Raw genomic sequence first — 25,582 nt, 5'->3', positions numbered from 1 at the left:
TCTCCTCAATAAACTAAATATCAACCACTACAAAAAGTAAAATTTACGTTGAAATTGTACTGAATATTAAGAATCTAAACGTGACAAACCATAGAAATTCCCACATACGGCATAAAAACGCACAGAAATCTAAAATACACCATTTAAAAATTTAAACTGAGAACACAATCACTTCCTAATTGCAATAACTTCCATTTGATCTCGATATACTCTAAATTAACAGTTTCACTATGTCAATCAAATACCTCAATACTGTTTTCATGATTAGTTGATCTGTGAGAGAAATTTATTGCTTCATACACTTTGGCAGACCAGCAGTAAATATGCAAGCAAATTTATGTACTGTGAACCCTAAACAACAAAACTCAACTCCCTTAAGATTTTTCGCATGTTACGTCCAAAACAATTAACAGCAGGACAATATTCCGTTCAAACAGAGCCTGCTGAGGAAAAGGTCATCTGAAATGACTTCAGCTGGATGAATGAAGCTGCTCAAGTATGTAATCTGCAATAAAAATTCGATTGGTGAAAATATCTGTAGGTGATTTTGTTATTTTTTTTTTGGCTTCAAATTCATACTTAGCACCAATTTATGCTAAACGACATTTGAGATAAGTTTTTCACTTTTTAAATACAATATAAATATGTAGCAAATTTAAAGATAAACTTGATGACTGAGCAAAATTGTGGCAGTGTTTAGATGTATATGGAGATTAAAAAAAAAAAAGATAAAAAGGGGGAAATTACTTTCCTCTTCTACATAAGATCTGTTTCTGATCTCATTAAAAACTTGATATAATTTTTAAAATGACATTAAAATGGACCTTGACACTAACGGTGCAATAAGCCTATTTTATCGTGTTAGTAACAGCATCTCCTACTTATCCTTTTATGTTTTAAACACTACAAAGAAATGTCTTGCTTGGGACTTCTTCCCTTTATAAAATCTCATCAGGGTTCAGCTGGTGAATAAGCAGCATGAGATGGGTGAAAAAAAAAAAAAGAAACCTAACAAAAAAGAAAAACCTCCTCCCACCTAACGGGGGAAACAATTTTCAATCAATCTGGGACAGGTTTTCAAAGTGGCTTGCTACAGCTACAAATCCGGCTGCATTCTCTACAGAGAAGTTCATTCTCTTGCAAGCTTAGACATGCTGTCTTCTCAGCAGCTATTAAGCCACTGAAACTTGTCTGCAAGTTGCTTTGTGATTATGTGTGGAGAAAAGAAATAAGTTAATCATGCGACTCTAAGCAAAAATCCAATGCAGTGCTGTTTTCTTTCACAGAGGCAAATAATAAAGCTCTGCATCCCACACCTAAGGAGTAACTGTATTTCCATACAACACAGATGGAGACATTTACAGGGCTCCTGTAAAAACACATATATGGCTGTACATACACAAACACACCCTTCGTATATAATGATCATGTTCATGTGATAGATTACGCAACCATAGCACAAACCCCAACTAATGCCTCTGATGACCCCATCAACACTACTCGTTTTACAGCCCTAAATCTTTCTCTGTCCAGTCTTCCCACATTACAGCCCTAAGCCTATTAGCCCTTGTTTAATCCTTATTATGTTGGCCTACCCAGCTTTTGCCTTGCAAATGTGTCATTTGGAATTTGCTTGACTGGAAACCTCAAGTTCTTGAAAGGTAAGTTTGAAGTTCCAGGGACTTCCGAGAGCCCACCAGGTCAAAGCAATGTAAGTTATAAAAGTAAAAGGAATGGAATACGCAAAATCACAGATGTACTCATTTGGTTCCAATAATGGGGAACCAGCCTAAGGTCACAGCCTTTCCCAGGACAGTTTCAGTCTTTACAAGATTTTAACATAGCATTCATTCTTTATTCCTTTCTCAAAAAGCACCTGTGAAACTAAGAATCCGTAACTTGCAGACATTAGGAAGCCGGTAAAATTTACCTCAAACTATTTATAACAGAATTCTTATTTTGAAGCGTGTGAGATATATGCAGGAGAAAGGAGATGTCAGCTAGACATTGTGCAAAGACATCCTTGGCATCAGAGAGGACTCTGATTGCTTTGTCCTCCAAGTCAGGTAGGTGACACTGCTGTTATACCAGGCAACCTTCTAAACTGAGATACGTGAAAACATGGTAACGCTCACTTTTATCGCATGGCATCACAAATACAAACATATAACATTAATATCAAGCAGCTTTAAGGAACCAAAACAGCTTCATTGGTCAACAACTGTTTTATGGGGCGTGATGTTTGTTACTCTTGTAAATGTAGATGTATTACTGCTGGAGGGACTGAAAACAGAGCAATGTAGGTGGCCTGTATCACACCTCTCTGACTTCAGTCGAGGCCTCTCCTCAGGAGGAATTACTGAGAGCTGACGCATCCCGGTGTGGCTAGGCACTAAAGATAAATATAACAACAGCAGCTCATTCAGATTTCAAACTGGACCTCCAGCAAAGAAAAGCCTGCCTCCTGATCGGGTAGCATCATGCACATTCCAAGTTTCCATTTGAGTTTCTTCCAGAAATACTACAAAGCCTTTTATCTTTCTTTCTTTCTTTTTTTTTTTTTTCAATCAAACACTCATGTGTTGCGTTAGAGGTTATAAGAGCCTAAACTGTCTACTTACCTAGTTTATAAAATGATATCAGGTGTAAGCCAACTAAACAACTAAAATTCTTATGCCTACCTTGTCTTTTAACTCTTCCTAAGTTAAGTATTTTAATCTCCCATACATTAGATAAACACTAATGAATCTTATTTGCACGTATACACTGAGACTCATTATTCATATTAGCTAAGTTAATAAGTCACATCTGGCGGATACTGCACTCTTGTTCAAATCAAGCAGCAGCTGCTAAATATCAAAAACTACATTTGAATTCTAAGATTTTATGGGAAATGTGGTCTGCTTTAATTTTAATCCCATCAAGGAAAAGTTTTTTGCGTATTATATGTGGATTAACTTTGGTAGGTCTTTATACGCAGAAATGTTAGCCCATGAAAATACTGCAAAACAGGCCTGTTACATTTCCAGTTACATTCATTTTAAGGATTTAATTCAGTACCAAAAAACATGTTCCATATTCAAAAATGTCTTCGGTTTAATGCTTTTGATGGATTAAAAAATGGTTTAGGAAAAAAATATTTTTTTTTCCAAAGCACAAAAAAATCTAGCATGTGATTTTTATTTAGTATGAAAATCAAAGCTTTGCAAAAGCCCCTGTTTAAGTGTATCCACATGTTTGTTATTTATCTATATAAGAATGCCATTGCTTGTCTATGCTAACATTACTCTTCCTAATGCTAACATGCTGATCTGGGGTGTTGTAGGAACTGTTTTAAGCAGTTGAAAATCTTTGTTTAAAATCAACCGATCAGACCACTAAAACTATTTTGTTCATTATACATTTCAGAATTTCATACAGGCAATAGTCTGTTGCAGTTACCATAATAACTATCATTTATTAAGGCCACCATACCCCACTCCGAATTGTTGTTCCTACTCAAACTTTACGCTCCTACTGTATGCTCTGAAACAAACATACAATTGTAATGTTAACCTCTTTTTTTATATATTGTTTTTTACAGATGCTTATCCTGGAGAAATGAAAACCAAGGGATTAGATACACAGCAGGTGTCTGCTCTGCCAGAGAAGTCTATAAAGCTATAGCTCTCTGCACTATCCCTTGTTCCAGAAAACCTTCGATACCCAACACAATAATGGCACAGCTCCCTAAAAATCTTTTTACTTCTCTTATTGGCCTATTGGCTGTACAAGACCAGAAAGACAAAAGAAGCAGATACAGAGTGTCTGGGAACGCCAGCCAGAACAACTAAGTTGAAAGCGACATGATGCCTTTGCAGGTGCCCACGCCAAGAAACTCGTTCCACAAGAGGCAACGCACGCATCAGGCACTGGGAATGCCCCGTGTCTCACTCCTAATTCTCCTACAGAACTTCAGGCAAACCAGTTCATCCCACTATTTTCCCAGGATTTAAAAGCGAGGAAGAATTAACACCAAGCACCTAAAACCAACAATGCAGTAAAACAAGCTTTGCACGTAACCAATGAATGTCCAGAGGCTTAATCAGGAATTTTAAGCAACAACATGAACTTTGCACTGCCCCAAGTTAAGCCAAGTGTTTGGAAAAACCCGTGACCTCAGTGCCTGTGGTAGCAGATGACCAGCTAAAGGACCTGGGGGCCCCTTTCAGTCTCACATCCTATAGCTGTTGTTTGAATTGTAAATACCTTATACAGTCAACTTCTCATTGTCCAAAATAACTTGAGGCTGGCACATAGGAAATAGTGTAATAATGGTGAATAACGATGTGCACACTAGTGGGGCTTCAGGATGACTCTGTAGAAACAGCACTGAGGAAACTGTCACAGAACCTCAGTGCAGGGACACTTACATTGGCTTGCACGAAACTGTCTAGCAAGTTTTATAAACCTAAGCTTTGAGAAAATGGCTAAAGCTGCGCTGCACTCACAGCTCACTCAGGAAAGCTGAGACTGCTGGGGTGCATCTTCCCATGTGCCACAGTCACACCACAGCCCGGCTACATCACCGAGGGTGACAGAGGCAGAGCTCCGAGCCAGAGGGTCAGTCCCAAGCATAGCATTCATTACACACCAGTTTTTTGTGGATTATCCTCGAACATTCCAGGAAATTCAAACTACTCAAAGAGCATTCATAAACACAGTCCCTCAACTGCTGTTATTAATTATTCACTACAAATTATGTCTCAGCTCGGCTCATTAATGCCCCCAGAACAAGCTATTTAATAATGGAGTACCTCCTATGGTAGAAGACTCAAAACACAACATTATCTGGCAGAAGATTACACATTTGCTCTTTCTTTCATTTGATCTGTTTCTTATGCCACAACTTGAAAAATAGAATCTAAACCCATTCAAAATAGTACTTTGAACACATTGTAAGCACCCTTCTGTCTCACACCGTTACAATAAAAAAGGTATAAAAACAATCAGCTCCTGTTATTTGCAGTGTTCCTAAACATCACAGAGGAAATAACAGCATCAGCTCCACAAACATCCAAACCTCTCCTTATTTGATAAAATCATGCTGTACCTAATGATATCAGCCCTGCTGGTGGTGTTGGCTGGTACAGGTGAATGTGCAATTTTGGCTCAATTTTTAGGTGTTTCAATCACCTGTTCTAGCAATGGAAATTGATGAAACTTTCCCAAAGAAGATTTTGTGTGAAGAAATGTTACATTTACTAAATGATACAAAGCTGCTATATAAGCTGAAGTTCTAAGCAAATGCCTAAAGATGAAGTGATGGGAACTTAACTGACAGCTTTTGAAAAATACAGCTATGGGCACATATATGTACTTTTCTTTGCCAAAAGCAAACAATCAGTAAAACAAAACAAAACAAAAAACAAACCACACCCAGAACACCTCTATCTTAAAGCTCAGTACTGACGGTGCTTCTTTTTCCCAGGATGGATCTCCAAAGATTTTCCATCCATCACTCAATATAAATTTTGTTTTTGCAGGCATTGGCTAGTATACCTCTCATATTCCTAATGAAAATATTTGCATACAAAAAGTGTACAAAAATGATTATGCATTAGTTGTGACAAAATGCCTTCGACGAAGGCATCTTTATCACCCCATTCCAATCGGTGGTGAAATTCTCGCATGAAAACCATAGCTAATTTACTCAAAATCATACAGAAAAGTCTATGGCAAGAGCAGCAATTGAATCCAAACATGCTGTGAGGTTTAGTTATAACATTATCCTTGGATTCTGAAAAAACATGGTGAGCAAAATGAAATTTAGATAATAATAGAAGTATCAGATGTTCAAGTTCAGAGGAAAATAAAAAGCAATCACATTTGCAATTTCTATAAGGGCTGCTAAACATTTATATATTGTTCCAACACACCAACCGCTCTTGTTGTGTCACTCTTAGGAAGCCTGCACCCACTGAAATTCATAACATTCTGCTCACTCACAATGATTTGACAGAGGAACAAATGAGAACAGAAAACTGGAGCTTTCCCATGCTGCTGAGTGCAGCAATCATCAAATGGAGTCTGAATCCCAACTTTGAATCTCCCTTTATCAACAGACAACACTGCCCAGAAAAACTTCCATATATGATAATTATTATTTTTCTAGCATTATGCTTACATGGAAGTTAACTCGCCAGTCTGAATTCAGAAAACAAACAGTAAATGACAATTGTAAAAGCAAAATATTACTGAAACACTATTGACTTTCAAAGAGTATGAGGAAAAATTAATTGGCAGATGTTTTACATAGCATAATTAACAGTTCATTTCAATGCTCTGTAACAAGATTAAGATAATTATACTTAGAAACAGAAATGTAATAATGATAAATTACTAGTTTTCATATTACGGTCAATCTCCTCCATTCCAAATAATCACCATGTTCAGAAATAGGTGCATCTGTTCCATTTTGTCATTAGCTATACAAATGGTACAAACTAGTGGCTGGGTGAAGCAATGCTTTCAAACGTGATACAGGAGATTTCCGTGCATCAGGAGTAAACTGAGTGCCTGTTCTGATCGTCAGCAAAACACAACGTAAAAACATCAGTACTGTTTTCACTAGGGCACACTTACTGGATAGAGCTGAAAATACATTAGCAATTTGCATTTCCTATGGATAACTGGAGAGCAAAGCTTAAATTCTGCAAGGTTAGCATGTTAAGAAACCCCCTTATTTATGGAAGTTCATGGATGAGAATATGAGAATGTGTATTCCATGGAGGTGTACAAAATATAAAGCCATATCCTTTTTCGGATGGGCAGTTAAGGAGTAAGCCACTCTCAATGATTTCAGGCCAGAAATAAATTAAACTAATTTTCAAGGTTTTCTTTTATTGTACTGTATTCTAACTACTACATTCAAGTGCCATAATACTTGTATAAATGATTTCAAACAAACAGTTTCATGAATGTAACCCCTGAGTGTTAATAATGTACTGATAAATTAGGCTTTATATTCTTTCATCGATATCTATTCTATTCTATTCTATGATATATAAATTTTATTCAGGCTTTCCATTTTCTTTTCTTTTTTTCATTTTTAATTTCAAAGGTGCATTTTTCTTCTGTTTCCCCACAAAGACATATCAAAAACAAAACCAAAAACACTACAGCTATTTTGCCTTTAAATTAAATGCATATTTTTGTACTTTACCTCTCTCATTTCTATAGCTTCGCTGCTTTCATCAAGCTTTTCTTTTTCCTTTTTCATATCATTATTTTTTTTTTTTTTGCTTTGCTTTCAACTATATCAAGTCCTTGACACTTGGAGACTAAAACCGCACAAATAACAGCACATCAGAGCAGGCACAGAAATAGAAATTGCAAGATTAGAAATCTCAAAGATGAGAAAAGTAGACAGAGGAGGAATAAACAGGGATTGAGACACAACAAAAGAGAATAAAGGAAAGGAATGAAAAATACTTTTAAAAATTAAAATTACCCAAAAAAAAGGAAAAAAGTGTGTGACTGTATTATTAATGTGCAGCTGAGAAAATTTAGTTCTATAGAATGGTAGTATCGCACTTATCCAAAGCAAAGAAAATTGGAAGGAGGGTGGGCAAGAGCAAAAGCATTGTGCATTTTAAACACTTACTGCCACCTTTAACATTCAGCCCATTTTTTTATTCCCACCCAGGGGCAAGCGAATCTAAAGACATGTACTGTTCATACTACTGTTGATCACTATTGCTTTTAGCTTTTAAACAAATTTAAAAAAAAAAAAAAAAAAACACCTCACCCCATAAAGATTGAAAAAAAAAAAACACGTTATGCAAAAACATTTTTGTATTGATCAGCTTTCTGTCTTCATACCCACGCTGTATGTCTCCACATGCTTCCCAATTCACTTCCTTCTTTTCAGATCTTGCTTGACTTCTCTGGCTGATTCAAGCACAGTTTTTCAGCAATCCCTAGCTATTCATATGCTCCCTATTGCTCCTGCATAATCCCCTTGTTAAAACACAGTTTATGGCTCACATCTTCAGAGAACAAATGAGAGTGCCTTATTTTCTTTTGGACTTTTCTTAGATGAAGTGAGGAAGTTGGTTCAAAAAAAATGGCAGAGAAAGGATTTCACCATGGAATTTGTTACAAAACATTAAGTTTGCAACAGATGCATAATTGCTTTATATAAAGCACCTATAGGCAACCTGCCTAATCATAATGAGGTTTGGGGGAAGTATTTCAATATAACTCCTAAAATCAGTACACTTTTATAAGACTCCACCCACAAATTATTTTCAATTGTACTCAATTACATGTAAAAATGCTATCTTGAGCTTTGATCTCTTCATATACCAGCAGTACATGGCAAGAAACTATGAAGATAAGAACACGCATGCACTGTGCTAAAAAGATACTGTAAGGCATGTCAGAAACAATGATACACCTATAGTTTTGCAAAGCCCTTAAGCAGATGAGTTTCGTACTAGAGGCTGTATAAAGAAACAAAAGATGGAAGGATAAAAGTATTGCTGCCTTCAGTCCAAATGCCCATTTTAGCAGTTACGTTGCACTGTCCTAAAACATTAAGTGTAAACCAGTGGTGTCCCTAAACAGAGATGACTGCTAAAGATCTTTTCCTAAACTGGATTTAATCTCAGATACTATCTCTCCATCGCTGGCAATGCACTCCAATTTATCTAGACAGATTTTTCTGTTCTTCAGCAGCTTTTCTAACAAATTTCAAATCCCAGCATGAATCTTTTTAATTTCTCTATAACCTAATTTATTATTTAATTTTGAAATAGGTGCCTAATTGAATGAAGCTTCCTGAATTATGCTTTTAATTCTAATAGGGTATACATTTATGGTAACATATTATTGTAATATCCTCTGTTAATACTTCTTTTAGTAAACATTTTTGCATGTTAGCATAAACTGTATTAAGACTGACCTTGTCCCAGTGACTAAAATTAAGTATATAAACAATACACAGCCTCTGATACTTCACATGCAACCTGTTACAATCTTCAAAAGGTTAAACTTGATACTACTTCCCTATAGTTTCTTCAAAATAACTAACAAACACCAGTTTGCTGTGAGGGTACAATTCAGACATAAACACAAACTGCTTAATTTCTCTATTTTTGCATCTCAAGTTTGGTCATATAATCATGCTTTAAACAATTAGTTCCAAAAAGTAACCCAAACTAAGAGTCTACTGTTATCATTCCAACTTTAGGCCTCTGGTTGTATATAAAAGATGTAATTTCAAATAGCACTTGAATGTAGATAATAATTGAATTGTACGTAATATTCAAACAGTATTTGAAATTACATAAAAAATGCATTCAAAATGTAAAGCTAGAGAGAGCCATCTACAGTATATAATGTGAAAGGAGGATCTGTGAAACTTTGATGGAGAAGTGCCATATCAATTTAAAAACATTTGGGAGTCTTCCAGTATGGAAAAGACAAAGCTCTTACCGTTTCCTTTGGAATTTGTGACTGGCTTTGTTCTGCATTCTAAAGGAAGTAAAAAAAATAAATAAGAACATGGCTACATACGACATAAACTATCTAATAGCAAGGGGCTAAACAAAGAGGTCTAATTCTGACATGAAGTGGTAAGGGAAAAATGAAGGGTGTCTGTCACACTCCCTGATTCAATTTTTTTCCAAATTCGCACTAAAGGAGAAGTGAACAAAAATAACCTCCACTGATCTTGAGCCAGTGCACCTGACTTTATCTGGTTACGAGGGAGGTGGCTATCTGGCTAAGGAAGGATCACAACTGCTCACCACCATTTTCTGGCTGGTGGAGTGTTCTTGTTCATGGATGCTCCCTGGCATTTCTCTTCTGCTTTGAAGGCTTCAACGAATGACCTCAGCAGTCCAGATGAACCCTTCCAAATATTTTAAACAAGTACCTATTTTTAAAACATCCATTTTCATTTTAATAAGGGATTTCCCTTTAGAGTGCATTTGAATTATCCAGAATAACAGAACCAGGTATCCCAGGACAGGAGGAAGCTTTCAGTCCACCATTGGTGGCACGCTCCTGTACCCTGCATTCCTCATTTGTGTCTCAGGGCACAAAACGCAAGCATACATCATTGGTATACTTTCTGCATTCCCCCAGACAATTTTGGAAGCACATGTAAGGAATATTGCTCTTCCAAGCCCATGTCTACCCGTATTAAATCCCCTTTAAACACCCAGGAGCCACCTTGCTGCTGGCTAGATGATCACTTTCAGGCTAACCAGCCATACTCTATTGTGCCAAGATGAAAACCTAAGACTTATTGGACATTTTTGCTTTGGAATGTCTTGCAGGAGATCAGAATGGTTAAGCTCAAAAAATGTAGTTGTCAAGTGTTAACACAAACATCCAGTTAGCTTTACCCAACAGCCAACAACCAATAAGAATAAAAGATGAAGGAGTCAACTACCAGCAACATGTAAAGAGCCAATATGTAGCAATGGACATATTAGCTTGTAGGGTACAGGAGACTAACTCTACAAGTCAGTCTCCTTTTGCTGATATTGAGAATTTATCTCAAAAGCCAAATAACCCAGTGCTTCAGTGGATTCACATAGTCAGTAGCAAGCTCTACAAAAATCCTTCACAGCAAGTTATGTTTAGTTATGTGAGGTAATGACAGTATAGTGAGTTAAACTTAATCACAGTAATCCTCACCCCTTTCATAAAGGAAGGAGAGAAGTTTTTGAAGAGAAAATCTGCTTCTCACGCTCATGTGGACAAACTATTTATTTAGTTTATTTTATATTTATATATATTAACTATTTGGCATTAGGTAACACTGGAAGCAATAAAATACCTGGTATTCTGGAGAAGCATAATTGTTCTTCCAGGTCTCATTGGTAAGAGTTGACTACTGACAATTTGATTTTATTCCCTGCTTCCACATTTTACTCACTCTTAACCATGATCTGTAGTATAGAAGTTGCTACACTGAATGGTGGCTCTCCATCACACACGCAGCTCTTAACCTCACAATGCAAAGATCCCATACTAACCTCAAAGGGCTCAGCTTAACATTCCCATAAGTTTTATATGCAACTATACTTTTTCTTTTTTTTTTTTTTAAAGTCCCTTCCAGACAATAATGGCAACAAAATTCAAAGACATTAAACTTCACAACTCTCCTGAAAGCTTAATATCTTCATTTTACTTATAAATAAACCCAAGGATAAATTACTTTTTGAAAGTCATTCATGTAGCCATAGCCAAAAACATAAAATCTAAACACCTCTTTTATTGGGATTACTATCAGTACAAATGTTGGCAAATATAAAATGGTTTTAATGGAGTGCTCCTCAGAAAGGAACAGCAAGTCCTGCACTTTATGAGACAGATAATATCAAATAACATGATTTTATGCATATAGTTTCTGAGACACATCTCATTAAGATAATATTCAATGCATACAAATGTAGAAAATGTGACAGCAATAGGGGAAGGGTGGAAAGACAAATTGTTACTAGGTGTCCAAAGAAGGTTTGTATGGGAGAAAGATGAACTGCATGATTTCAGATCATTCCCCTCCCTCCTCCAGTATTCATTTTCTTTTATTTTGTACATAAATCTAGTAAAAGTCAACGAGAGAAACTGGATGAAAATACTTTTTTTTTTTTTCTTTTAAGATTATTTCTTACCAGAGAAGAAAGAACAGCCCTTATGACGGGTTTTAATTCAACACCTTTCCCCAGCAATTCTGCTCATGCTCTTTGACAGCTGTCAGCAGAGCACACCTAACATTTCTTCTTGTCAGACTGCAAACAAACAAATCCTTATGCAACAGAGGATCATCACACACATATACTGTCAGATCCTCACAATGCAATTTGTTCAGCTGGAGCTGTGGAGATGTACTCCAGTTCAGATCTGACCCTCTGACTACTTAGTGAAGAGCCCACTTCCCACCTGACACAGCCAAGAGGAGACCTGGGTTGCCTGTGTTGATGTTTGCCAAACTAGCCGAGAGTATCACCTGAGCAGCAGCAGGGAGGCTACCGAGGTTAAACTCACATAAATGGGCTGATGTGCTGTTATATTTAAAACTAAATCAAGTATTACAATGGTTAAAACCCTGCTATAGTTTCAACGTACCTTTGTTCACAAGACATTGAAACAAATGTTAAATTATGCATTATAACTTCCTCGCTTTAATATAGAAATAATATACACAAAATTAAGACATTTTCTTACTTCTAAGTTTATTTAGAAAATTTCAAAAGCATTTTCATTCACCTTTATGTAAGATAGCAATACTGTGAAAATTACATCAGAGGAACCTACAAACAGATTGCTTTCACAGTTCCAGCAATAATGTAGGGCATAATATGACTTCAAATAGTTCAGTTCTCCTCATTTTATGACAACTTTCACTTAACTTTATCAGTATCTTAAGTTATGTTCCAAGAATATTAAGCTAAAATTGTGGTTCATTTGCAACCTTCCCTGTCACTTTGACTTACTAGGTTTAATTGTAGCTTTGAAAAGTAAAAGACTAATGTTAAATGTCTTGATATGGCCAAACAAAAATTCATTCTTTTTCCATTCAAAATACCACAAATCCAATAGAAAAATGAAGCAATCTATTTATCACACTAATATTTGTCTATCTTCTTATGATAAGGCAGCCAAATAATTTATTTTTAGAGCTATATATAGCTATGATAATACAAATAATAAATAACTTCAGAAACTTAATTGAATACAGAACAAAGTAAGACTGCTACATTCACAGTCTACCTTTTCATAACAGAAATTATCTTGAGTAATTATCAGAGAAATATCTATATATGCTATGCAAGTGGAACAGGTAATGTATGAAACAGTACGAAATATCATTTTATTTCCATTTCACGTAAATTCCTCAGAAACATTTTCTGAATTACCCTGCTAAATTAATAACTGCAGGGTTTCCATTCCATAGAGAGATTGCATTTATATTCAAAAAAGGCTACTATGTCTTATATATTCCACTTTTTGATAGAAAGGTATTTACATATCCTGTTTTGGCATAATATCATATGCACTGAAATATTTTAGTGAGCACGTAGTGGGATGAATGGCAAGCTTTCAAACATAGATTTGTCTATGTGAAAGATATGAAATAATCTGCTTGTCTGCATGCATCCAAATAAAGTTCATCCAGGAGCTTCTACTATAATAAACATCTTCACTCAAAGTAAAACTCTCACTTATACATTATTAACAAATTTTTAATTCCAATACCAGATCTCAAAGAGAATAAAAAACATTCATGCAAAATGTCCTAAATAAAGCAAAATACCATTTTTTATTGCTTACGTGCAGTGCTGATCATGCATGTTTACTAGCAGGTGACAAGATCAAATCATTTGCTCATATTCATCTAAATCTCTTAGCTTCTCTCTATTTTACGCACCAGTTCCCTTGGATGGAATGTTTCTTCCTGTCGAAAAATCAGAAGGCTGACGGTCCCTCCCATCTTGGTGCTTCTCAGCAAGGACACAACTTCTTCTTGAGTTTTGCCTGTTAAATCAACTCCATTTACCTGTGACAAATGAAATATTAGAAATAGGTAAGACACCAGAATAGGAAAAAATATTAGAAATTCATATAGAAAATTCAACTGATTCTCATGAAACAGTATTAAAAACTCACTGAAATAAATTGCTCATTGGCTCAGTATAGATTCCATTTAATAGAAACTGCAGTAAATTACAAAACTAAATTACCTCAATAAACTCAAACCATACTTACTTGATGTTCAGGAACAGACCACCAGTCCTTTGTCTAGAAATATTACACAAACCTAGATAATAACAGTGGCCAAAGAACTACAAAAAACAAAACAAACAAACAAAAAAAACTCTTCTATGAAACAATTGTATTTAATCTGACCTCTTGCATGGTTGTTTTCTCTCTCTTTTACACAGATACATAGTAGTAGTAGTTTTCTTGCTTTTGCTGTTTCAATCCTCCAGTCAATAACCTGTCTTTACTCATATTTTCTTTTTCCTGTTCTCAACCCTCACTATTCTTACTTATTACACTTTGCTTTCTTACCTTCCTTCAAGAATTCATAAGAATTTATGCTAGATATAACATTACTAATTAAGCATGCATTCTTTACATATGAATACAAATAAGAAATGACAGCAATGTTTCCAGCAATGTTAAGCAGCAACAGCATACTCCACAGTATACTCTAAACTAATTCCATCTATCAGTATTTCTGCATAGAAACCTTTTGACATAAAACAATGTGTAATCCAAAGATGGTTCTGTTTCCGCATGTCTTGGTGTTATACATATCTTCCAAATACATCTTCCACAGCAAATTGTGCCAGAAGTAGAAAACATTTGTTTCTCCAAATAACTCAGGGTCAGTTGTTCTTTATTTTGCTTTTGTTCAGTGATCCGACCCCTTGGCCTCCACACGCAACTTACACAGTAAAGACAAATATGGAACATTTACTGGAAAATTTCCCACTGTATGATTCTGTGAGCTAACTTGTTTAATGCAGAAGCCCAGGAAAGACAGGGTATTATCAGACCGAGCTGTTCAGAAACATTCTGGAAATGTAAGGCAAATCAACTAACAGTGTTAAGCAAGGGAGCTTGGTGCTTGGAAGATAGCAAACCGTCTTATTCCTTCCCCTCATAAGAGATCACAGCTCACACAGTTGAGATGCCATAACTATCTTCTTAAGTGCTTCTCAGTCTCCTTCTACCCAAGTCATTTGGGTTACCTTGAAATACTTTCAGCAAAGACAGTAATTACAGAAGGCTATGTCCTCTAGCAACAATTCAAGCTGACTTTGTCAATTCTGCAGTAAAATGAAGTTAGGGCACAGAGAGGCAGTTACAAAAATCTCAGCAGTACCTCCAGTGTCATTTGGCTTAGGGACAGTAATGAAGAGCTGTGGGTGGTAACATCTTACGTCATCCCAGCTAGATCCGCAGGAAGATATCTGCTATATGCCAATTTAAGAGAATTTTAATTCCCTTGAGAACATCCTCCCTTCAGGAAGGGAGTAGCCTTGATTCTCAGTAGCACTACTCCTCATCATAAACTATTAAGAGCTTTTGAAGTGAACTAGTCCATGGGCTCACATCAAATAACAGACAAACAACATGTTAACACTTCACCTCAATTAGTCGGTCCCCAGCTTTTAGTCTCCCATCTTGAATAGCTGCACCTCTTGGAAGGATGTTTTTCACATAAATTGGAGCTGAGCCACCAATTGGGACATCTCTTGAAGTAATGCTAAATCCCAAGCCTTCTGTACCTGCATAAAGAATGCAAAACATTACTTGTTAAAATGAAATTTTTATATTTTATATTGTGTTTTAACTTTATCCAGCAGAACAAATGCATACCTGACTGATACAATCCATGAAAATACATATGTAGGATTTAAGAATTGCTGCATGGCAAAACAAAACAAAACAAAACAAAAAGCAAAAATGCACAATATAGATGAAGTACTGACTCTTGCACAGGTGGCTTAGCAGGCCCTCCCTGTAACTTGCTGTTCTGATTTCCAAGTCATTGCCATATTGCCATATTCCATCTTTCTATTTCAGATGAGATGAGTGACAAGGAACCAGAACAAAGCATATCTGATGTCCTATCACTGCCTTCCCCCATGTCAATCTGGGTTTTGTCAATAATCCTCTCTTTCTCTACTGTCACTCTTTCAGTAATGTCAGGTGGCTGACAGTGGACCGTGGAGCTTTACCAGCTTTGTTATGGGCACTGGCAGGGGATGGGCAGAACTGGAACTCAGTGGTCTCATTCTTTCTGCTCTGAGAGACCTCAGGCTGTTCTCTGTCAGCAGAGATGCCATGTGGGGTTCCCACCCTGGCTCTTGGCAGATCCCACCACACGAGTGCCATGCAGCGATGTGCTGCTAGCAGGTGGCAGAGCCACCAACTCCTACACTCCCTGCTGAGGTTGTGCTGTGCACCACAGTGTCTGACAACACTCAGCTAAGATGGACTGAGGCAAAACAGAGACCTTGAAGATGACCAGGAGAAATCCACAAGGGCATCCAGTCAATATGGCAAATGAGGCTTGCTCATATCTCAAAGAAATGCCCACAACCGGTCCCTGAAGTGTACCTTATGGCAGCACCCCACCAGCACTGGTATTCACAAGCAGAGAGGACAAACAGAAGGTTTTCCTACTATGTGGAAAGCTCATTTGTGATCCTCTATCTAAAACAATCCATCCAATGTTATTGACAACCTTTGAAAATCTATGCCAAAGCCCCCACAACGTTACACCTAAGTCCATTCAGAACACTTAACCTAGCACAAAAACCAACCGGCCATTCAGCCCAGAGCCTCCCTGACAGAATGCCAGTATCTAAAACTCCAATTTGAAACACCTCATAGGTCATCAGGATATGTCTACAGTACAGGTTCACTAGGTGGGCACACACATGCCCAACCTAGATTTAGTCTGACTTTGGACAACCTGCAGTTAGGACTCGGCAATATCAGTTTTACCTCAGGTTCTTCAATGCATAACTATGGTCCCTTACAGTTGCATATCATAGCCCTTTGCATAAAATCACAGGGACAGACAGTCACTGATTTTAAACAACAGTCTTCAGCCTTAAGCCTCTGGGAAAATGAGTGCATCCTATGTGAAAGACACACAGAATCACTTGAAGTTAAAGCCTGAATTAATTTTGGCCTTACTTTTCCCCAAATTCATTTGCTAAGCCCACTTTTCTACTAAGCAGAGTTTATATTCACATATGTGAAAAGGAAGCAGTAGTCCAACGTAGTCAGTATCAGTCTACATTAATATTTCTGAAATGTGCACAATTACATCTGACTAAAATTCAGTACAATATATTTTGTTGTCAAGATGGCAATCATGGAAACAAGTAAGTTGACACAGTTGTTGTTGACTCAGTAAGTTTGTGTTGGATTTTGCACCTGGGACGGGGCAACTTTGGATATACATACAGGCTGGGGACAAGAGGCTGGAGAGCCGCACAGCAGAAAGGGATCTGGGGGCTCTGGTTGATGGCAAGTTGACGATTAGTAAACAATATGCCCTGGCAGCCAAAAGGGCCAACCATATCCCGGAGCGCATCAAGCATGGCACTGCTAGCTGGTCAAGGGAAGGGATTGTCCCGCTCTTCTCTGTGCTGGTGCGGCCTCCTCTTGCGTACTGTGTGCACTTTTGGGCACCATGGCATAGGAAGGCCATGAAACTATTAGAGTGTGTTCAAAGGAGGGCTAACAAGATGGTGAAGGGTCTGGAAGGAAAGACATATGAGGAACGGCTGAGGGCCCTGGGTTTGTTCAGCCCAGAGCAGAGCAGGCTGAGGGGAGGCCTCATAGTGGCCTGCAGCTCCCTCACGAGGGGAGCGGAGGGGCAGGCACTGAGCTCTGCTTTCTGGGGACAGCGACAGGACCTGAGGGGACGGCATGGAGCAGGGACAGGGGAGGGTCAGGCTGGGTGTTAGGGAAAGGGTCTGCACCGAGAGGGTGGTTGGGCACAGGGACAGGCTCTCTAGGGAAGTGGTCATACCACCAAGCCGGTTGGAGTTCAAGAAGTGTTTGGATAATGCTCTCAGACATACAGTTTGGTTTGTGGATGGTCATGCATGGAAACAGAGTTGGACCTGATGATCCTTGCAGGTCCCCTTCAACCCAGAGCATTCTATGATTCTAGGTGACTGAGGGAACACAACCTTTTCAAGTCTTCATCTTGAAAGTAGCTAAGTCCTAATTTATCCACAGCAAGTGCATGTGACTCATATTGTTGAAGAAATTTGGATCAATTCCTCAAGGATAACTACCATGACACAACTTCCCTTCCTTATGTCTGCAGCATTCAAGATAGATGAAAAAAAACTGATATTTGAATCTGACAGTCTTCATTCACTTTCAGGCTGATATAAAATTTATCAGTGCTATTACACAGAGATGAAAAAATATAACATCTATATTTTACTTTGGAGACTTCACAATTTTAATGATGCTTCAAACGTTCATAGAGCTCTTTAGCTCCTTGCAATATGTGAAGATGATCTATAAAAATGAAAGTGGTTTGGTTTGTGTTTTTTTAAGTAGCAACTCAGCTTTTCATTGAACTTATCTTTTCCTTCATTTAAGGATCTGTGTAGAATACTGCTCCTTTAATACATATTTTGTGTTTTAAAATTTCTAAAGTAATATCAAAACATGACAGCATGCCCAGGACAATATTTCATTATTAATAAGCTTAATCCCCATAGCCCGATTATGGTGTCATTACAGATGTCTGGTTCACACACTCCACTTTAAATCCCCATGGAAAAAAGCAGAAGTTGAAATGTTCACATTACAAATGCATACAGGATATAAGCTTGGACTGTGGCATTTTCTGCTGTCAAATCTTCAGAAAGCCTTTACCAAAGCTAGCAGAACACCGCAAATCCACCCCAACTGGGTCCAGATATTAGCAGAATAAAAATCTAATTACTTGTTTCTGTGGAAAGAGGGGGCTTGACTAGACTTCATTTTGCTCTGCTGCTTTATGCAGCTTTGCATGAGGCTGATGAAAATGACAGCTAAAAGCTGATTTTTTCACTGCTTCACTTTACTATTCATGTACTATAGCTGCCCTTACCTGTATGATACAGCTTTGCAAACTCCCATGCTTATTGTATTAAAGTTAGAAGTTGTCAAGATCGGGAAATAAACAGGTATGTTTGACTGAGGCCAAAAATACAACTTCTGTGACTGGACTGATTTTAAGCTTTTTTTTTTCCTCCCTTTTTATACACATAACTAATTCAGTTATACCTATTCCATTCATTTCAGTAGTTCCATTAATCAAAATGCACATAACATCTCCCTGTTGCTAAAATGCTTTTAGTTCTGATAATGTAAAATTGTAGGTTACCATAACAAGGGAATTGTGAAAACTTGCTGTAGAAGCCACTTATATCTCCAATTTATAATTTTAAAAAAGCCTTTAATATGGGAGAAACTGGACACATACAGGCAGAACCAGAACAAGAGCAGAAAAAAGGAGGAATTTCCATCTTTTTGAAAACACAGGAGTCATCCTACTCAAAGCTAGGAGTTTAAGTTTGCAAGGTATAGATTATGTTCAACTTAATCTTTTTAGAGATTTTAAAAAGAAATGCAATAGAACATCTTCCTCTCTCCATAGCTGTCATCTCTGACAACTATCAAATTACACCAAGTGATAATAACGTTTAAAAGTTACCCACTAATTTGTGTAATTCAAATTCTTAGTCTTCTTTTGATAAATCAGCATCTCCCTCGACAAGTTAGAGCTCCCCTTTTCTCATGAATGCTATGCTCAACACGCCTTATAAGGTCTTGTTACCCTAGAGAGCTCAGCCAGCTCTGACCTGAAGACAAAGCAGTTTTAGATGAATAAAAAGGACAGTTACAACTGTAAAGGAACTGTGTTGTACAAACTGAATTGAGGTAGATTTGATGTTTCGGTTGCTGTTTTGAAAGAAATTGATTCTATTAGCAATAAGACGTGTAAAAAAAAAAAAAATCCTGCACAGAATTTCATTAAATGTATGTTCAAAATGAATGTCATCATCTTACATGGAATCAGCCTGACTGTAAACAGACAGGATGTTAAAATAATTATTAAACTTCGCTGGAGATTGCTAGATTTCCTGTTATCTCCTACTGAAGTGTTTAATTTCTCACTAGCGCTAGGGTTATCTTCTTGTTTGTAGGAAGTGTGTCTGGATTCACATATCTTGCATTCTAAGCCTCTTCTGCATGAAAAATTGTGCAGTCCTCAACCAGCATCAACAGCAGGTCTGAATTCTCAGGAGCAAAATGTACTACTGAAATACTACTAGAATACAAGTCAAAAAGCAGGCATCACCTCAAGATTGTTTCCAGTGCTTTCATGTCACTCTCAAAAGCACATTAGTTCAGAGACCCAACAGGGAATGTCTGAAGGACCTACACTGTCAACTTGTTACAATACTTCTCTTAGTTATCGTCCCCTTCAGGATTGCAAGCAGAGCTTGAAGTAAATCATGCTCTTCTTTCTCCTTTAATTTAAGGAAATGCAGATGTGTTGTAAGGTATTTCAGTACAGATCTCCCAAAATTAAAAACAAACAAACAAGCAAACAAACAAAAACAATGCACAAAACCTCACCTCTAAAACAATGTAAAATGTTTGATAACCAGACAATTGGGACTGCATTTAATAGTACTTACACAAGAGAAGCAGAGATCATTTTAGAACAACCTAAATATGGAAAATGCATGTGGGTGAAGAGTTTTCAGACAGAATAAAGGATTGTTAAGGAAAAGTGCAGATTCTTCATTACAACATGAAAGACATGAAACACAATCTCATTTTGAAAAAATAATACGGGATGTTGGTTACACATACAGTTTGTGACATAAAGTAGTTTAAACAACTGAATTACAAAATAAAACATCCCCACTTAATGAAAGCATTAGATTATGAAATTATCAAGCATAAGGAGGGAGATAACATTGCAACAAAACTAAGTAGAAGGGGTGAACTTTCTGTGACAGTAATCAGAGTAGACACTTTCCTTCCAAGCATTTCAAATTCCTGCTTTTTCACAGTAGACTATTTCTTGACAACCATATACGGATGAATGATTGCCAAAATAATTATCCTACTATTTTACCCCAGAAAGCAGTTTTTATTAAGGACTGAACCTCATGCAAGAGCTGAACAGAAAATATGCTCTCCTCATTGTTAGGGGCTTCCATAATGTAACCAAGACCATAATGTAACCATTTTAGATACTTCCCGAAAAGTTATTTTGCTGCCCCTATTTTAAGCCCATATTTTCAGAATCTGTGCGTGCACAGTCAGCATAATTATATGTGCAAATGACTGCTTAGAAGCCTGACTGCTCAGCTGTCTAGAAAATTTCTGCAACCACTCAAGACAAATTGCATGGCCCTTTTTATGCAGTTGCATGATTTGGGACAACTTTTTTTCTCCAAGCAAAGCTCAGACTTCTCAAGAAGATCTTGGATCAGCCTAATAGAAACATTCTTCTTTTTTTGCTACAGTCTGCTAATAAATAGTGATGAGAAGTGTGAAAAAAATGGAAAGGTGAAACTTAATGCCGTTTATTTTACTTCAGTGGCAAGTAATGCCCAAAATTATTTCCTTCCCTTCTGAATCTCATTTCTCAAGGTCAGTTAGGCAATTTAGGAACCTACATATTTCATTTCAAAAGTGACAAACACTACTACTGCATCTCAAAAGAAATTCCAAAATCAGCCTGTTTCTAAGAGAACATTTCAATCATTTCAAAAGAAATTTTAAATAAAAATTTAAAATGTCAGTTCTGACATTAAAAAGTCTGGCTCAAAAAACTGTGTGGGAAAGCAGGAGATAATGATGGAAAATGCATGTAAATCTGTACAGTTCAGATATATGATGCAGGATATCTTATTATCACAGAATCACAGAATTATCTAGGTTGGAAGAGACCTCCAAGATCACCTAGTCCAACCTCTGACCTAACACTAACAAGTCCTCCACTAAACCATATCACTAAATTCAACATCTAAACGTCTCTTAAAAACCTCCAGGGATGGTGACTCGACCACTTCCCTGGGCAGCCTATTCCAATGCCTAATGCCTATTAGTCAAGTTGAAGATCCTGTCTTGGATGCTCTGCTATTTAAACCATTTAACACAAGTAAAACAAGTAACTGCCCATACATATGCTTTACTCCAGAGCAAATATGATGGAATTTTAGAACAGAACAACAGAATAGAACAGTTCAGTTGGAAGGGACCTACAAAGATTATCGAGTCCAACTACCTGGCCACTTCAGGGCTAACCAAAATGTAAAGCATGTTATGAAGGGCATTATCCAAATGCCTCTTGAGTACTGACAGGCATGAGGCATCAAGCACCTCACTAGAAAGTCTGTTCCACTGTTTAGCCACCCTGATCATAAAGAAACTTTTTCTGGTGCAGCTTTGTGCCATTCCTACACATCCTGTCGATGGTTACCAGGAAGATGAGGTGACCACCTCACTCTCCACTTCCCCTCCTCAGAAAGTTGTAGAGAGCAACAAGGTCGCCTCTTGGCCTCCTTTCCTCCAGACTAGAAAAAACAAGTGTCCTAAGCCTCTCCTCACAGAACTTGCTTTCCTGACCTTTTACCAGCTTTGTTGTCCTCCTCTGTATGCATTCAAGTATCTTAACATCCTTATGTTTTATATATATTAATGTCACTTTAATATCTTTTTTTTTTATATCTTAAATTAGCATGCTTAGAAACTCCCCATAGCATTATATTTGTGTCTCTAATGACTTTTGCAGAAAAAAAAATGGGGTGTCGCAGGGCTGAGTGTAAAGGTGCCACAACACTGAATGCCCAGTCACCTGGTAGAACTTGCAGCGTTTGGGCTCTGTATACAAGATGGTGCAATAACAACCACAGAAGGGAGAACAAGCCAACAGGAATCCATTAGGAAACTCTGAAGAGCAAGGAGCCTTGTAATCCTGCTCACATCTACAATTTACACATTTCTTCTCTGTTGTAGTGCACTAAGGTGGCTCCTTCCTCTAAGGACTAACCATCTCCTAGAACATGGCTACTATGCCCTTTCTGTGATGGGCCTGTCAATTCGTACAGGTTTCTTGCTATAAGGTTATCCTGTAGTTCTACCACTAACTTCTTTCCCTTGAAGCTATAATATTTTACAAGAGATAAATACTTTTTGGGCCAAGAAGGAAGAGATGAGCACGGTTCCCCTGGCTGGCAGCAGAGAGATGTGGACTGAAGGCCAAACGCACTCAACATTTCAGACAAAAAATAGCAAAATATTTGGTGTAACTAGGACCAGCTTAGAAAACAGGAGCTCAATTTTGACATTTTACCTAAAGAATTATATATTTAATTTAGCTGGACAAAAAACGCAGATATAGTTAGAAATGATCCAGCACAGTATTATCATATTTGAGGGCAATCTAATTTGAAGAAGCTAATTTAAAGATTGAGTACTTTGGACTTGTACTTAGTACAGTCAAAAATATCTGATTAATGCAATGTCCAATTAATGCAAATCTGATTAATGCAACGTCCAATTGAAAGAAGTCTTTTGAATGCTTTAGTGAGTTATCAGGCTAAATGCTTCACGTGCTCAGAGATGGAGCGTTAGAATACTTTGTAATATCATAGGTTATTTATTACTTATAAGTGCTGGACTAAATTTCTTGCTCAATTGTATTGGCCCTTGCAGTTAAAAAATCACTCTGGAACTGTCCTATTGTATGTGAGATAAAAATTTGTCCTCTGTGTGTGCTACATCAGTGATCTTATTTTCTCTAAATATTACCTGTAAAAAAACTTTTTATTTATTTATTTATTTGTAATTACTGAGTATGATCTTACACTAAAATATATATAAACATAGGGTAGCTGTCATCTCTTGTGCTATCTTAATTTGCGCGATCTATTAAGCCAGACTGTTATACACCCTAACAGCATTCGAATATCAGTAATAACCCCTACATCTATATGCTAAAAGTTCAGGCCCTAACCTTTAAGGAAAGATAAACAGATATCCATTTTCATTTAGAAAAGCCAACAAACATTCTGCATTGACTGAAACATATGACTGACCTTCTCTTCTGACTTTATTAAACAGCTAAATCCTATGAAAGTTCAGGTTATTTTAAAATGCCAAAACAGCAATAAATATTAAGAAATCATAATTACAGAAGCACATACTGTAGGGCTATCTTACCATGTCATTTTATATAACATAGCTCATGCAATATATAGAAACGCAGCTGTAATAAAGGTTTCTCTATATTGAAAAAAAGTCAATTCTCATATACTACATCATTAACCAGAATGCACAGGTTAAATCTAAAGTGAATTTCAAGATGAAGCCTTACGTGCTTGTATGCCTTAATGCACATTTTTTAATTTAAGGATGGTAATTGGTGAAATAACTGCTGTCTGTTAGCTACAAAGAAAGCACATTTGTTAAGTTTCCATAAAGCCTGTATTATTACAATATCCTTCATTAGAAATAATCAAAGATGATTAGCATCCCTATTGTACTCGTATTTATAACAAACAACTTAGGCATATACTTAAGTGTTTTGCTTCATTTGTTGCTCCAGATGTATGTTCTCAGAGCAATCAAATGAAAGCCAAAATGGGATGCCTTACCTCTCCACTCCTCACAGTGGAAATTAACAAATGAAGGACAGCAGCGATAAAGAGGTATCCTTCTTTATGCACAGATTATTTTTTTAATATCATCACACATAAAATACAGAACACTAAACAGCTTCTGTCTGTCTCTCTATAATCTGAGCTAGGTGTCATCTCTGCGTAAGTATTATTCTTATATAAGCAATGTTAAGAGCAAATATTCCCTGTAAACTTCTGAAATATATTTTAGATATGGATTTCAAAGCTTTTATTAGCAAAAGAGTCATGAAATTTTTCTGTTGTGAACTAGATGTTGAAGTATCTTATAGTTCACTTCAACAGGTAGCATGCATCGCCTCCTCTACAAAACCACCTGAAGTACTGGTGCTAGTAAAGCTGAATTACATTACAGAAATGGGAAGATTATTCATGAAATAGTATCCAGTGCAAGAGGACCAAAATGTAAACTCACGTCACAATCAAAGAATCCATAATATATCAAAATTACATTTTCTTATCATCTATGTCACACATTTTGTGCAAAAATATTGTTTTTCCATATTCCATATTCATTTGTTGTTGCTTTTAAATTATATGTAATATGTATTTACACTCCCGGCTAAGACTTATTTTACATAATGTCCAAATGACAGTAGACACCAAAAAATAGGTAAAAATCACTGCAGTGTCTGAGAACTTATGTGTAAGCACAGTAACTCCTTACTCAGCCAATAGCAGTAAGTTTTTCCAAGCAGGCTGATTTGAGCTGATGGCCTCAAGTATTTCTTGAAGGAGCATCAACAACAGAAGCAAACTGTCAACTCAACCTTATGTCATCTAAGTTTGTAGAGCTTAAAATTCAGCAACCAGAAAGAAGCAATCTGGTGGTTCATGTGAAGTTCATAGAAAAGAAAGCATTATGGTAATGTGACAAGTAGCCTGGCACCTGTGAAACTAAAATATCTACCATTCAATGCACTGCCTTTGGTACCTTCCTATAAAAAAAAAAAAATAAGAATTATTAACACTAAGCAGATAAAATTTCCTAAGGGGAAAACATTTCAAGTTCATGGAGAATGTTGTCAAACAGGTAAATTTTTTGCTGTGTAATGTAAATAATGTTCTTGTTCCTAGAGACCAAATTATATCTAACCTTAAACATGCTCATTTTAATATCATAGAGCTTACAGCATGTATAATCTTTTAAAAATCTTTTACAAAGAGATAAGAAATATTTGTACCTAGATGCCATTTTACTATAATTTAAACATTCTTAAAAGCATCTAGATGGTAACTGTATAAAACAATATCAATTTTCCTCACTAAGGGCATTTAAAGTATCATAAAAATTCCATGAGTATAGATGCACCCATGCATTT

The 25,582-nt window shown here is 36.8% G+C and overlaps 1 protein-coding gene across 27 annotated transcripts in view; it reads right to left on the bottom strand.

Moving 5' to 3' along the window:
- PARD3 (par-3 family cell polarity regulator) overlaps positions 1 to 25,582 on the bottom strand; it is a 453,149-nt gene that overhangs the window by 190,103 nt on the left and 237,464 nt on the right. For 16 of the 27 annotated variants that reach the window (XM_040546998.1, XM_040546987.1, XM_040546992.1 and 13 more), the window contains 3 exons: positions 15,160 to 15,299; positions 13,430 to 13,558; positions 9,481 to 9,519 (listed from right to left, as the gene is read on the bottom strand). In XM_040546998.1, the coding sequence (XP_040402932.1) occupies positions 9,481 to 9,519; positions 13,430 to 13,558; positions 15,160 to 15,299 (308 nt within the window). The remainder of the gene's footprint in view (positions 1 to 9,480; positions 9,520 to 13,429; positions 13,559 to 15,159; positions 15,300 to 25,582) is intronic. The other 11 variants (XM_040546991.1, XM_040547011.1, XM_040546994.1 and 8 more) reach the window with 1 other exon arrangement.

The sequence above is a fragment of the Cygnus olor genome, chromosome 2 (assembly GCF_009769625.2).
Source record: "Cygnus olor isolate bCygOlo1 chromosome 2, bCygOlo1.pri.v2, whole genome shotgun sequence".
Taxonomy (NCBI): domain Eukaryota; kingdom Metazoa; phylum Chordata; class Aves; order Anseriformes; family Anatidae; genus Cygnus; species Cygnus olor.
The sequence above is the reverse complement of the archived record's forward strand: the minus strand, read 5'-3'. Positions and strand labels throughout refer to the sequence as shown.